We start from the raw sequence: 14,733 nt of genomic DNA on the forward strand, positions 1-14,733 counted from the left end.
AGAAGTTTACAATCCGGTGGGGGTTGTTTGAGGGGAAGATGACAAAACAAGCGCTTCAACCAATATCGGGTTTTTTTGTTACTGCATTTTTGTTTTTCCCCCATTCTTGAGTTACATTGGTTACAGTTGCAAAGAATATGGTTTTTTTTAAAGCAAAATTTAATGTGTTAGGAAGAAAGTGTACAATAAGAAGCTAGATTTAAAATAATGCCCTTGAATAAAATTTTATAGATTTTCTCATAAAGGTTGTGCCATTTTTTTGTTAGTTTTATTCTTGGCATATATTTGGAACTACTATGAAAGCTTTTGTTTCCATTGCATCCTCTTTGTTTTTTATTCTTTATTTAAATTCAATTTAGTTAACATATACTGTATTAATAGAATTTAGTGATTCATCAGTTGTGTATAACACCCAATGCTCATTACATCAAGTGACTTCTTTAATGCCTATCACCCAATTATCCCTTGTCCCCACCCACCTCCCCTCCAGCACCCTCAGTTTGTTTCCTAGAGTTCAGCTTCTCTTATGGTTTGCCTCCCTTTCTATTTTTAACCTTATTTTATTTTTCCTTTCCTTCCCCTATGTTCATCTGTTTTGTTTCTTAAATTCCACATGAGTGAAATCGTATAGTATTTGTCTTTCTCCGACTGATTTATTTCACTTGGCATAATACCCTCTAATTCCAGCCACATCGTTGGAAACGGCAAGATTTCATTCTTTTTAGTGGCTAAGTAATATTCCATTGTATATAAATACACCACATCTTCTTTATCCATTCATCTATTGATGGACATCTGGGATCTTTCCACGGTTTGGCTATTGTGGACATTGCTGCTATAAATATTGGGGTGCATGTGTCCCTTCAAATGACTATGACTGAAGGGGGTCAACTAGGAAATGAAAGAAGAATTTAAAAAGTACATAGAAGCAAATGAAAATGAAAACACAACAGTTCAGAATGTTTGGGATGGTCCTAAGAGAGAAGTATATTATAATACAGGCCTTTCTCAAGAAACAGGAAAAGTCCTAAATATACAACTTAATATTACATCTAAAGGAGGTGGGAAAAGAGAAAGAAATAAAGCCTAAATCCAGGAGAAGAGAAATAATAAAGATAGAGCAGAAATAAATGATACCAAAATAGGAAGGAAAAAAAAAAAAAAAGAACAGACCAACATAACTAGAAGCTGGTTCTTTGAAAGAATTAATAAGATCAATAAACCCCTAGGCAAACTTATCAAAAAGAATAAAGGACCCAAATTAATAAAATCATGAATGAAAGAGGAGAAATCACGACCAACACCAAGGAAATACAAATGATTTTAAGAACATATAAGCAACTATATGCCAACAAATTAGACAATCTGGAAGAAATGGATGCATTCCTGGAGACTTATATAAACACCAAAACTGAAACAGGAAGACATAGAAAACCTGAACAGACCCATAACCAGCAAAGAAATTGAAGCAGTAGTAGAAAATCTCCCAACAAACAGGAGGCCAGGGCCAGATGGCTTCCCAGGGGAATTGTACCACTCATTTAAATAAGAAATAATACCTAGTCTTCTGAAGCTGTTTCAAATAATAGAAATGGAAGGAAAACTTACTAACTCATCTTATGAGGTCAGCATTACCTTGATCCCAAACCAAACAAAGACCCTACCAAAAAGGAGATTTACAGAGCATGGATGCAAAAATTCTCAACAAGATACTAGCCAATAGGATCCAATGATACATTAAAAGGATTATTCACCACAACCAAGTGGGATGTATTCCTGGGCTGCAAGGGTGGTTCAACATCTGCAAATCAATGTGATACACTACATTAATGAAAGAAAGAACAAGAACCATAATATCCTCTCAATAGATGCAGGAAAAACCATTTGACAAAATACAGCATCCTTTCTTGATTAGAAGTCTCCACAGTGTAGGGACAGAGGGAACATACCTTAATATCATAAAAACCATATACGAAAAGCCCACAGTGAATATGATTCTCAATGGGGAAAAACAGAGCTTTTCCCTCAAGGTCAGGAATACAACAGGGATGTCCATTCTCACCACTGTTGTTCAACATAGTGCTAGAAGTCCTAGCCCCAGCAATAAGACAACAAAGAAATAAAAGGCATCCAAATAGGCAAAGAAGTAGTTACAATAGGGGCGCCTGAGTGGCACAGCGGTTGGGCGTCTGCCTTCGGCTCAGGGCGTGATCCCGGCATTCTGGGTTCGAGCCCCACATCAGGCTTCTCCGCTATGAGCCTGCTCCTTCCTCTCCCACTCCCCCTGCTTGTGTTCCCTCTCTCGCTGGCTGTCTCTATCTCTGTTAAATAAATAAATGAAATCTTTAAAAAAAAAAAAAAAGTAGTTACAATAACTCTTAAATGTCCTTTTCTGTTCAGTCCATCATCTGTGTCATTTCTGGGTCTGGTTCTACTGGTTGATTTTTCTCCTTATTGCTTCTTTGCAAGCTTGGTAATTGTTGATTTGATGACAATTGTAAATTTTATCTTTTTGAATGCTGCCTATTTTTGTCTTCTTATAAATATTCCTGTGCTTTTTCTGGGACAGAGTTATGTTATTTGGAAACAGTTGGAGTATAGATTTTCCTCCTTTTGAGGCTTACTTTTATGCTTTGTTATTTGGTATGAGAGCAACCTTTAGGGCTAATTTCCTCCTCTGCTGATATAATACTCTTCTTAGTACTCTGCCTGACAACCCATGAATTTGGAAGTTTTTCCGTTTTGGCTGATGGAAACATAAACTATTTCTAGCCCTGTGTGAATTTCAAGGATAGTTCCTTCTAATCCTTTCAGGTTGTTCTTTCTCTGGCACTGTGTAGTTTCCTCCCACACACATACAAATCAGTATTCAGCTGGAGCTTCAAGGGAGATCCTTAGCAGATTTCCAGAGCTCTTTCTTTGTACTGTTCTCTCTTTTCTGGTACTCTGCCCTGCAAACTCTAGTCACTGTGGCCTACCTAGACACCAACTCCATCTCCTCAACCCAGGGACACCCCAGGGCTCTGCCTAGGTTACCCCTCTTGCTGCATTCTGGATACTCTCTCCAGACAGCAACCTGGGGCAATCACACGGCTCACCTTGTTTGTTCCGTTCTTTCAGGGATTACTCACCTCTGCCCCTTGATGTCCAGTGTCTGAAAACATTGTTTTATATATTTGATCAAATTTTTAGTTGTTTAGGATGTTGGATAAAGTCGTTCCCTGTTATTCTACCTTGGCCAAGATTGCTTTACCTTATTTTGACATATTAAATCAATATGTAGATTTAACTGCTAAACTTTTAGATATGTAATCAGGACAAATCTCTCTGAGGAGACACCATTTAATACGAGAATAATGCTAAAGAATAGAGCTAATCATGTGAAGAATCAAAAAAAGAGCATTCTAGATGGAGGGAACAGCATATGTAATGGTTTCAGACAATAAATAGTTTGGTGTATCATCAGAGTACGCAGAAGATTGGTCAGTGTTACAGTAGTGTGGCAACTCAGGTGGAGAAGGTACATGCCGAGGTTGGAGTGATCAGCAGGAATTTGGACATGGCAGTGTCAAGAGTTCAAGTATTACTAAGTATGTGGGTGGTCATTGAAAGATTTTTTTAAAAAGTGTCATGACATGATTTCCACCCCAAGAAGATCAGTCTTGTTGCTATTTGGAGAATAGGTTCAAAGCAGCAAGAATGGGCATGGCGTGAATAGGTAGGAGGTCCCTTCAGAAGTCCATGTGAGAGTTGATGGTGACCTAGAACAGGAAAGAAACAGAAGACATGAAGGGGAGAGGATGGCTTCATATCGTACTTCGGGGGAAAAAAAAACTAACTGATGGGTTGGATGTAGAAGCGAGAGAAGGGGAGGAATTCTAGGGTTTTGGCTTGAGTAACCCAGTGGCAAGTCGTGTCTATTCTAAAATAGCAAGGACTGGGGAAGGGAGGACAGTGCTGGTACCAAAGAGGGTCCAATGTTCCTCATAATTTCTATTACTTGCTCCTCTTCTTCTTTGATACAACTGATTATTTTTTTCAATCTTATTTAAGTAAAATCCTATGTAAATGGATCAGTTTTTCCCTCTTTCAACCAGATTGATCTTCTTATTCAGAAATTCTGGAGGGTGTTAGGTTTTGGTTGGGGTGTGTATGGCAGGGGGATCAAGAATTTAGTTACTGATATGTTAATTTTGAAATGCCTCTTACACATTCAAGTGGAGATGTCAAGTAGGCAGTTGGCTGTCTGCATCTGGTGTTCTGGGCTAGAGACAGAATCTGGAAGCAATTTGGACATAAAGGTGGTATTTAAATTCATAGAAATGGATTAGATCACCTAGGCTGAGAGTGAAGAGAGGAAAAAAGTTTCTAGGATGGAGCCCGGAAGAACACCAGCATTTAGAAGTCAGAACAGGAAAACCCAGCAAAGATGACTAAAAAAGAATGTCTGAAGAAGCAAGGAGAAAACCAGGGGAACCAAGACAAGAGAGTATTTACAAGAGGAAGTGTTTCATTTATTCAATATATATATATGGAAAGTCTGCGGAGTACCAAGCTCAGTTTTAGGGCCAAGAACACATTCAGCATTACAAAGCTTATAACATAGTGAGGAATAGACAATAAAGAAATAAACAATTACATATATAATAAGATGTCTGAACATATTATTGGACAATAAGTCCAATGAAGAAAAATAACGCAGGATAAGGGAATAGGGACTGATTGAAGCTGCAATTTAGGGGGTTCAGAAAAGGCCTTATTTGAGGAAATGAAATTTAAGCAAACAGTGGAAGGAAGTGCGGAAGCAAACCATGAAGATGTCAGGCAAAGGGCATTCCAAGCAGAGCGAGTAGCAAGTGACAAAACCCCAAGGTGGGCACACGTCAAGTATGAGTGAGACACAGCAAAGCAAGTCTGGCTGCAGTGAAGTAAGCAAGTAGGAACATAGAGAGGGTATTGGAGACGGAGTTGGGGCCGCACATTGCAGGGCTTACAAGGCCATCGTAAGAACTTTATATTTCACCTAAATGGGTAGAAACCCATTGGAGACTTGGAGGACATCTACTTTTTTTTTTTTTAATATGAAGTATGAAGTGATTGTCAACCTGGTGAGTGTTAAGAGACCATCAAGAACACATGGCATTTTAGGATAATATTTTTCCTAATGTTAGATTTTTTTTTTCTGATGCTAGTTTAAGTTAAGGCCCTGACATTGTTCAGTAAGCATCCTGTGCCGATAATAATAGTAATAGTAGTTGATGATCACTAAAAGCTACCGTGTCAGACTCTCTGCTAAGCACTGCATAAGGGCCATTTCATTTCTCCTTCTCACAACAATCTTCTGAAACAGGTTATAGGATCATCCCCATTTTGCAGAACAGGAAATTGAGGCTGAGAGTAGTAAAGTGACATCCCCAGCCCGCGCAGCCCATGAGTGCCTCTGACCTCTACGAGATTTCCTGCTTCTTTACTGCTCTTCTTCCGAGCTATTGGTTATGGATACGCAAGGATGTTTATTACAGAATGCTTTGCCGAAGCAAAAAAAGGGATTTCCAAGTTCCTCACCATCTCTCGATGTTGCCCATATGCACAACCATGCTCTTGAGTAACTCAGCCTGAAGCTTAGTTGATCCCTCTGCTTGCTCAGTTAGATCGTGCGGATTCCACTTTGTGTCTCCCTGCGATGTCTCTCCCACTTCCTATTTGCTTCCCGTTTCTGCTACCCTATAGCCTGGTTTCTGCGCTCGTTCCTTTTTGGGCTCTTGTAATGAGCTCTTCCCATCAATCCATCCTACACCCTGTGGCTGAAACAGAAGTCTAATCTTGTTCTTCTCTGAGAAATCCTTGTGTGGTCCATAGCCTGTGGAATTAAGTTCAAACCTGGTGGGGCGCCTGGGTGGCATAGCGGTTGGGCGTCTGCCTTCGTCTCAGGGCGTGATCCCAGCGTTGTGGGATCGAGCCCCACATCAGGCTCCTCTGCTGTGAGCCTGCTTCTTCCTTTCCCACTCCCCCTGCTTGTGTTCCCTCTCTCGCTGGCTGTCTCTATCTCTGTTGAATAAATAAATTAAAAAAAAAAAAAAAAAACCTGGCAACGTGGCTCCCCTTGGTCTGACTTCAGTCTCCCTTTTTGGCCCTATTGCTGACTCTGCCCTGTGTGAAACCATGGTCCAGGCAGCAGACCCCACTCTGCTCTGTGCCTGTTGCTTGTGTCTGCACTCCCTCCTGCTTTACTCCTGCTTTTAGAAATTCTGCCCAGATCGTGTTTAAGACTTAGCTCGGAGATGACCTTTTCTTGAGGAGATCTCCGACCAGCATTCCTAGTGAGTAACTGACCCCTCTCTCTTTGTTCTACACCATACCTGGCATTTATTCTAATATAGGTCCTGTCGCACCATCACAGTTAAAGACTGTATGTCTGACTCTTCCCCACCCCAACACACACACATTGCTACATCTCAACTGTAAACTCTTCGACACAAGGGGCTGTGACTCATTCATTTTTAAATTCCTTTCATCTTTAATCTCTAGACAGCATAGTATCTAGAATATAGTAAGCGCTCAATAAATGTGTATGGACTAAATGAATGAATTCAGGGAAGAGAGAAGAAAAGATGAGGAAAAGGGAAAAAGACCCTAAAAAGTTTGTAAATAATTAGACAAAAATCCACATCGATCATCTCTGTGTCTAAGGCACTCACTCAGAATTGGGGTGGGAGTATGAAATTAACAATTCTAGGAGAGAGCCTTCTGCACAACGCCAACACAAAGGTCAAGGCTGCTGTTTTTTAACACCAGCTTTTGAGAGCCCACAAATGACCTGTCTTTTGTTTGAGCTGTTTCTTTTTTATGCTCAGTGTTCCAGCTCTCTCATTCCAGCTCCCTTCCCTGCCTGTTTTCTGGGGGTGAGGGCATCAGAGGACATACTCGTTCTCACTCACTTCCCTCTCTTAGGTCCCATCTTTGACCTGTGCTGGGGAGGAAGGCCTCTAGGAGAATGTGTAGGGCTAAGAAGCAATCCTCTGGCTTAATCATCAACGCCTAGTGCCCAAAGCCTTGATAAAATACAGGAAGACAGGCCCTCTTTCATCTTTCCCCTTTGGGCTAAAGGATACTGCTCCATCACTAAGCCTGCTCTACTGCTGATTTTGGGGGCTGTTGATGTCGTTCAGGTCTCCAAAGGACACTAACATTGAAACAAAAAGAAACAAAAGGGAGCCCCTGGGTGGCGCAGTTGGTTGAGTCCAACTCTTGGTTTTGGCCCAGGTGGGGATCTTGGGGTCCTGGGATCGGCCCTAAGTTGGGCTCTGAGGTCAGCACGGAGTTTGCTTAAAAAGACTCTCTTTCCCTCTCCCTCTGCCTCTCCCTCCCACCCCTGCATGCTCGCTCTATCTCTCAAATAAGTAAATAAATCTTAAAAAAGGGGTGCCTGGGTAGCGCAGTCATTAAGCGGCTGCCTTCGGCTCAGGGTGTGATCCCGGCGTTCTGGGATAGAGTCCCACATCGGGCTCCTCCGCTGGGAGCCCGCTTCTTCCTCTCCCACTCCCCTGCTGTGTTCCCTTTCTCACTGGCTGTCTCTCTGTCAAAATAAATAAATAAAATCTTAAAAAAAAAAAAAAAAAAAGAAAAAAGAAAAAAGAAACAAAAGCAAAACCCGGAGATAGGGCTCCTGAAAGAGAAGCAAGCTTACTTCATCTTTGGCTCTGTAACTCACAAAGAAATTATAGTTGAACTATCAGTCAGTAAGGGCTCCCAGGGCTTCAATTGCTCATAATTAACTTGATTAACTGCTTAGGATTGAGACGGAATGAGAGCAAGGTGTACATTTGGGGGCTTTGTATCTGCCTAAAGATACAGGCCTGACAAAACACCTGTCACTTCTTCGTGCCTCTCTCCTTCCTCGAGGGATGTCCCAGAAACTGAGTAAATTGTGGCACAGTCTAGCAACTTTTTCTACGTTGTAGAAATATTAGAGGATCTAGAAAATTATGCAAAAGATATAAATGCAAGACAATCCTACCCAGAGATAACCATTCTTAGTCTTCTGTTGTTTCCATTGACTCTTTTAACTGCATTTCCCATATTTGGGACCATGCTGTAATACAATTTTATGTTCTGCTCTTTTTTTCTCTACATTGTCCTTGGAAGCTGTCCTCTGCAGGGAAATTGTCATTAGAAAGCTAACTCAGGCGGAGGCTGCCCAGTGTTGGTGAGGTCTGGCCTCAGGATGGGGCAGGCAGACACCGTCTCATTCAGCACGCTGCACCACTGTAGTTTGCTTTGAAGCTTGAGACAGCAGGCTTTTGGGTTAAATCTGCTTCAAGTACATGGAATCTTCAGCACATTTTCCCGATCTTTTACTTATTATATACTTACCACTGTTCTTGGCAGTAAAGCTTTTTAAATTTTTTGGCACCCTGCACTCTACATTTGCATTTCCTTTCTTTAAAGCATTTTCTTAATGAAACAATTTATTCCTCAATATGAAAGGGCTTCCAGATTGAAAATGTTTCTGGTTTCCAGTATAGGGCACCTAGAATCTCCAATCCTTTTATTTCAGTTCCTTGCTTCAACTTAGATTTCTTAAAACTTATAATTCATTGAAGGTGGTTTTGAAGCTGTGGTTGATGGGGAAGAAAACAAACCCAAAAGGTAGCACAAGGGAAGGAAAGCTGAACAAAACTTAGATAAGAAACATGGTATCAATTTTAAAGTCACACTTCATAGAGTCTTCCTGGAAGTCAAGATCAGAGAGGAGAAGTAGAAACGTGATGTTATCTGTGGGCTTTAAAAAGACTTTTGTTAAGCAGAATTCACGTAGATGCATGCCTGTGTGCCTGCAAGGAACTCGTGTTTTAAAGAGGATTCAAGCTGCATTATATTTATAACTATGGGGTTGCTACCAGCTACCAGCATGTCTCCTTGCGGTGGTTCACTTCTCTTCACGTCCTAATTCTGTTCTGGAGTGTGCTGCTTTGACAAAGCAGTCAGCTATTCCACTCCCCCGAATCCCCAGGACACAGGATTCTTGCTATAGCTTCCTTCAAGTCCTGCTCTGGTCCCATCAGCGCCTATGTTCTGACATGTTTGTCTCTGGTAGCAGCAGAGAGCTTCAAGTATTGGGGATTCAGACCCTGCCATGGCTGTGAAAAGCTAATCTCTGCTGGGAGTCCTGTTCTCTCTGGCCAGGAGAAACGAGTAACTGGAGCATCTGCAGATCTGAATCTGAGGCTCATTTCCAAACATCGACTCAACAGCTCCCCAGGGAAACAATGAAAGTAATGAGGTGGTACCTTTGAAACCCTAGAGGGCTGCACAAGGGCTCAAGGAAGGCAGTTAAGACGCAGTGTTTTGGGCCCCACCCAGAGTTTCTGATCTTAGTTTTCACAAGAGCCAGGGAATCTGCATTTTAAGCAAACACTTTAATGCGATTCTGATGCTGCGAGTTCAAACACCACACTTGGACGAACACCAGGATTCTGATGTCGCCCCTCTACCATCAACAATACGGTAAAATAATACCATCTTTCTGCCTTTTTTCTCCTGCTGTCCCTTAGGCTGAATGTTTTGAATCCTTAGGTGTACCCTCAAAGTTTCTCTTAACCTTCCATCAGCTTGGTAATAACGGTGCATTTGGGATGGGCACACACTGTGATTGAATCCGGTTTGGCACCTTCTTAGGGATGGCTGGGAGCCCCAGGCACTCAGGAAGATGCAGGCTAGACCAACTCTTCCTCTCCAGCTGGAAGGTGGATATGCAGAGTGACACACAGAAAACAAATCCCCAGGTTGGCGGACAAGGCCCCTGTGTTCCATGACTCACTCTAGCACGAGCTCCTCCCCGAGTCTCCTGAGACCCTGTTGACACGCGCATGGGCTCATGCTTAGAGCATGCATTCGAAGCTCACTTCTTCAGTGGGCACTCACTTCCCACTTCCCGTGCCCACGCGGGTTCTCTTTGCTCAGTCCGTCTCCCGTTTCCAGTTTCTTAACTCTTAAAAGTTGTCCCAGTTTTGCATTAAATAGTATTGTTCTGTATGCTTACACACCAAACAGTGCTCAAACTTTTGGGCATTGTGTGCCCCTGCCCATGCACACACAGTCACACGCACGCATACAGTCGACGGCAGAGCATAACACAAATACATGGTCATATCAACTCTCTGGTCTAGGTGTCCCGTTAATGGCACAAAGGGTATGTGCGTTGGAGTCAAAAGACCTCAGTTCAAATTCTACCTCTGCTATCGACTAGCTGCCTAATCTTAGAGAAGTTAATTACACTCTTTGGGCCTAAGCTTCTTCATTAGGGTTAACCGAGAAAGCTTGTAAAACACCTTGAACTGTGCTGACAACCTAATAGGGAATGTTAGGTCCCTCCTTTGCTCTTATTTTCTATCTTTATTTTATTTTTCTTCTTTAGGAAAGGAAATAGTTCTCCAGATCTCTCTCACGTAACGTATCAGTCAGAGTTCTTAATTACAAGTATCAGAAATCATCTCTGGCCAAAACATACAGAGAGGGAATTTATGAAAGGATATTGGGTGGCTCACACAGATGCCAGGAAGGCTGAAAAGCCAGGTGCAGAAAATGGGCTGGAACCCAGAGCGATGTGCACGTGCAAGACCACAGCCAAAATCGCACCTGGTGCGATCTGGTGGCCTGACCTCGGTCACAGCTGCTTCAGAAGACTGGGGGTGAAACCTGGTTCTCTGCTGTGTCCGCTCCTTTTATCACTTGCTACAGATTCAAAAAGCTCTGAGCGTGAGGGTCCCTGGCCAGGCCTGTGGCCTGGGCCCGTACCCCAGCTGGGGTGGCTGGGGAAGTGGCTCTAGACTTTCTGGCTTCCACGGTTGGAGTTTCTAAAAACCAATGATGGAGGCAGGCTGAGTCTGAGGACCCAGAGGGGGTCCCATAGGACCAGCTAAGAAGGTCCTTGGCTTTGTGCAGGACAGGATAGAAATCAAACCTGAGCTGACAGGAAGTGAGAAGAGAGTTTACTGAAGACAGAGCGTAGATACTGACAGAGCATCTGAGGGACTCGGAAAGGAAAAGGAGAATGAGTCTTGTCTTTGCTCGGGGTCTGAGTATTTTTTTGAGGATTCTGGTCTGGTGCACATGTCTTCTCATATATCCAGGAACCATTCAAAACAAGGGCGAGTGCTCAGGTGTCCTCCATAAGTTACTTATGCCCTAGAGCCAGGGGTCTTGGCATCAAGATGTCTGGAGTTAGTGGTCTACATGATGACCTCACCCAGTCACTCCTTAGATGTAATCTATTGTGCAGAAAGACTCCAAAGAAATCATTAACTCCTTGACCTGTATAAGCAGGACATACATTACCTGCACTATAAGACACGTGTAAGGTCCTTGCAAGAATAAAGGCAGGAAAAGGAGCAAAAACACAGTCCTTCATGGGTCCTTTTAGTTTCCCTGTCTCAATAAGAAGGGAATTCAGATGTCAAGCAGTCCTAAAAGATCAGTGGCCAGAGTCCTTTCTCACCATTTCTGATGTTCACATCTCATCCGTGTCTCACATGTAAATTCATTCTAAAGTGTGTAGTCTTTCTCTCCAGGAACTCTCCTCAAGCCTAGAACTACTCTGTTTTCTGAGGCAATTTTACACCTTTCTGCCTTGTCTCCTTTCTTTTCTCTGTCCGGAATTCCCTATCCTGCCCCCTTTCCACCACCAATCCCTGAACAGTCCAAATCTACCCGTTCTGCAAACGCCAATGAAGATGTTACCATTCCTTTCTTGAGGTGCTGCCCCCTCCCCCAAATTGCTCCTTGCATTGTGTTCTGAGGGAACTTTTGCTATGTCTCCATTATCACCTTTGCTCCATTTTACTACCAACATGTGTTTAAGGGCGTAACCTTCCTCCCTCTCCTGGACCCAAGATGAAGCATAACGACAGGAAGTCCTAGCTTTATTTACATTGTAGCCTTGGTTCTTAGGACCTAGTAGATGCTTAATACAAGCTTATTAAGCAAAGCATAAGTTTCTTCTCCCTTGTCTCTCTACATAGACATTCAGACTCCTTTCCTACATACACGTGACAGATCCGCTTAAAAAATGGAAATAATCCCTGTGTGCGCCCTGCGAACTGTAAAGTATTGGACAAACGCCTTTGATCTAAGCCGAAAGGCCGATTCACGATTAAGAGTTGGACACATGGAAATGCCATCACTGTTTATTTCATTCTAGTTTTACATATTTTCTGTTGAAGAGCTATATGCCCTTCTTATGCCTCACAGCGTTCTCACAGGAGAAGGGTGCAGCGCGGGTCTCCCTCCTAACTTCCCGGATGCCGCAGACCCTCTGGTGTCCTTGCATTGCCCAGAAGGGAAGCAGACGGAGGGACGCGGGCACAGCAGCCGCAAACACCTTTGCCCGGAGGACCCGCTAGGCGCAGTCCCGTGACAAGTTATGCCAAGTCCCCACGGGTTCCCCCCCTCTTGCGTCGGTCCCTCTCCCGCTTGAGGTTGGCCACAGCCACCTGCGTCCCCTGACGGACGTCCCCCCCCCCCCCCCGAGCCCCCACTCCGCAGGGTCCCGGACGCCTGCCTCCCCCGGGCGGAGCGACGCCGACGGCCCCCGGCTCCTCGCAGCCCGCCCGGCCGCCTCCCCCGCACCCTCTCCCCCGGTGTACTTTGTCACTCGGCGCGACCTCGGGGCCGGCACGTGACCCAGAAACTTCGGAAGCCTCGGGGCGGCGGGCGGCGGGCGGCGGGCGGGAGGAGGCGGCGGCGGCCGAGCTCCCCCGCGCGGCGGGCTCTGCGGCCGGGAGGCGCTCGCCCCGCGCCGCGCTCGCTGCCTGGCCGTGCGGGAGCGCCGCCGGGAGCAGCGCCGAGCCGGGGAGCCCGCGGCAGCGCGCGTTCGGCAGGCGGCGCGGCGGGCCCGGCGGGCGGCGGCGCCGGGGGACGCCGGGGGCCCGCTCGCGCGCGCGGCCGCAGCCCCGCCGCTGCCGCTGCCGCCCGCTTACCCCGAGCCTGACGCCGCGGCCGTTCCCCGCTTCGCCCTCTCCATCTGAATGGGAAGTTGGGGAACATGGACGGGGTCGTGCTGGCGTGGATCGCTCTCTTCTGGCTAACAGGTAGAGGCCGATAACTTTACGCAGATTCCCTTGGGGCCGCTGTTCCCACCCCACCCCACCCCCATTTCCCCCTGGCTGGGCTGAAAGCTGCTTAGCAGGTCGGCGGTAAGTGGGGGAAGGGGCCGTGTGTGTGTGTGTGCTAGAATGATGGAGGAGGCGGGGGAGAACCCCACTACAAGTGAGACGGATGGAGATGAAGGTGTTTGACTCCTCAGGAGCTTGTTCTGTCGCTTGGGCATTTCCTCTTCCACACAACGGTTCTTCTCGGTCTTACCCTGAGTTGGTGATGCTGTGGGCCCTGGGAAGAGCTTGGTTAGGAAAAAAAAAAAAAAAAAAAAGAAAGCTCAGAGGAGACATTAATTAAGAAAACTGGTTTTCTGGAGGTGAGGGGTGGAGGAGTGTCTCCCTAATTCCTTCGCTAGAGAAGCCAGGAGACCCAGCGGCGTTATCTCTGTGGCTCCGGGGGGTGCATTGGGGCGGGATGAGGAGGGAGATGGGGATGGAGGCTCGATTGGTTGTGGAGTTTAGGGCCCTGCTCTCTCGCGCTTGGTACCATTTGAGGAGTGGTCCCATAGCGGAGAAGAACCTTCCTCCCGAAATAAACAGGATCCCCTCCTCCAATAAGGAGAAATTGCAGAGATAGCAGAGATCAGAAGGTAGAGCTTCTCCCCAGCATTAAAGTCACTTCCGCTAGCTGGATACTCCGTGTTTCCCCCTCCCTTTGGGTGAACTTTCTCCCCACCCGCCTGAGGTCTGGAAAGGCTCACACGAGGGTCCTGCGAGGTTGAGGGGCCAGTGGCCAGGCAGGGTGGCTAGCCCTGAGAGATTCACAAAGTAGCCCAGCTTGGGTGCTGGTGAGGATGGGTAAGAAGGAAGGTTCGGGTAGTTGGGAAGGGGCTGAGACAAAGATTCCAAGCAAGGTGGAGACAGAGTGATGGAGGAAAGGAACAAGGGATCAGGAAGGTTTCAGGGACAGGGTGAGAGCAGTGCAGGGCAGGAGAGAAAACAGAAAATGGCACCCCCCAAAATGAAGTTCTGTCCCCTCTGGGGGCACCAATCAGAAGATTTGGAAAAATCAAGTCAGTAAGAAGTTTAAAATATCTGAGGCAGTCCTTGAAAGAGAGTAAAATGTATTTAAGAAGAAAAGCAAAAACTATATTTCCCTTAGCTTCAGAATAAGATTATCGATTGCCTCAGTTGTCCCCCCCCCCCATTCCAAATGAAGGACACCTAACACTGGCTGTGCTCCATGCTGGCTTTAGCTTTAGGGAATGGGGGTGGGCAGGGCTCGTCTGCAGAGTTAGCCTCTTCTCTTGGCTGCTCTGAGTTCATCCGTCCCACATTATTCAAATATGAATCATCTCTAATTTCAGGGTTTGGCTGATCCACGGCTCCCCACTCCCCTGGCCTCCCAGTGCCTTCCACTTCCACCCTCACTGATTCTGAATGTCCTTGCTTTGCCTCTACTTCTGTGTTATCATGCTAGAAGGGAACTTAGGCCTGAAGCCCGTATCACCACCTCCCTGAGGTCAACTAGGCATCCCGGGGCGGGAGGGCTGTACGTCAGAGATGCTCTTCCAGACACCCCAGGGTGTGCCCAAGAAAAGCACTTGAGGGATTTGCAGGGAGTGGGAGCAGGAGGGGA

At 45.6% G+C, this 14,733-nt stretch overlaps 1 protein-coding gene across 6 annotated transcripts in view; it reads left to right on the plus strand.

Annotated features, from left to right (window-relative positions):
- The first annotated feature begins 12,929 nt into the window (after nucleotides 1–12,929).
- The window catches only part of ILDR2 (immunoglobulin like domain containing receptor 2), a 62,371-nt gene continuing 60,567 nt past the window's right edge, over nucleotides 12,930–14,733 (plus strand). For 2 of the 6 annotated variants that reach the window (XM_087859133.1, XM_087859135.1), the window contains exon 1: nucleotides 12,931–13,088. In XM_087859133.1, the coding sequence (XP_087715259.1) occupies nucleotides 13,043–13,088 (46 nt within the window). In that variant the 5' untranslated portion in view covers nucleotides 12,931–13,042. Of the gene's footprint in view, nucleotides 13,089–14,733 lie in introns of all 6 variants that reach the window. The other 4 variants (XM_045797239.2, XM_087859131.1, XM_087859132.1 and 1 more) reach the window with 3 other exon arrangements.

This window comes from Ursus americanus, chromosome 2 (genome assembly GCF_024610735.1).
Source record: "Ursus americanus isolate L20-20 chromosome 2, mUrsAme1.1.p, whole genome shotgun sequence".
NCBI classification, from domain to species: Eukaryota; Metazoa; Chordata; class Mammalia; order Carnivora; family Ursidae; genus Ursus; species Ursus americanus.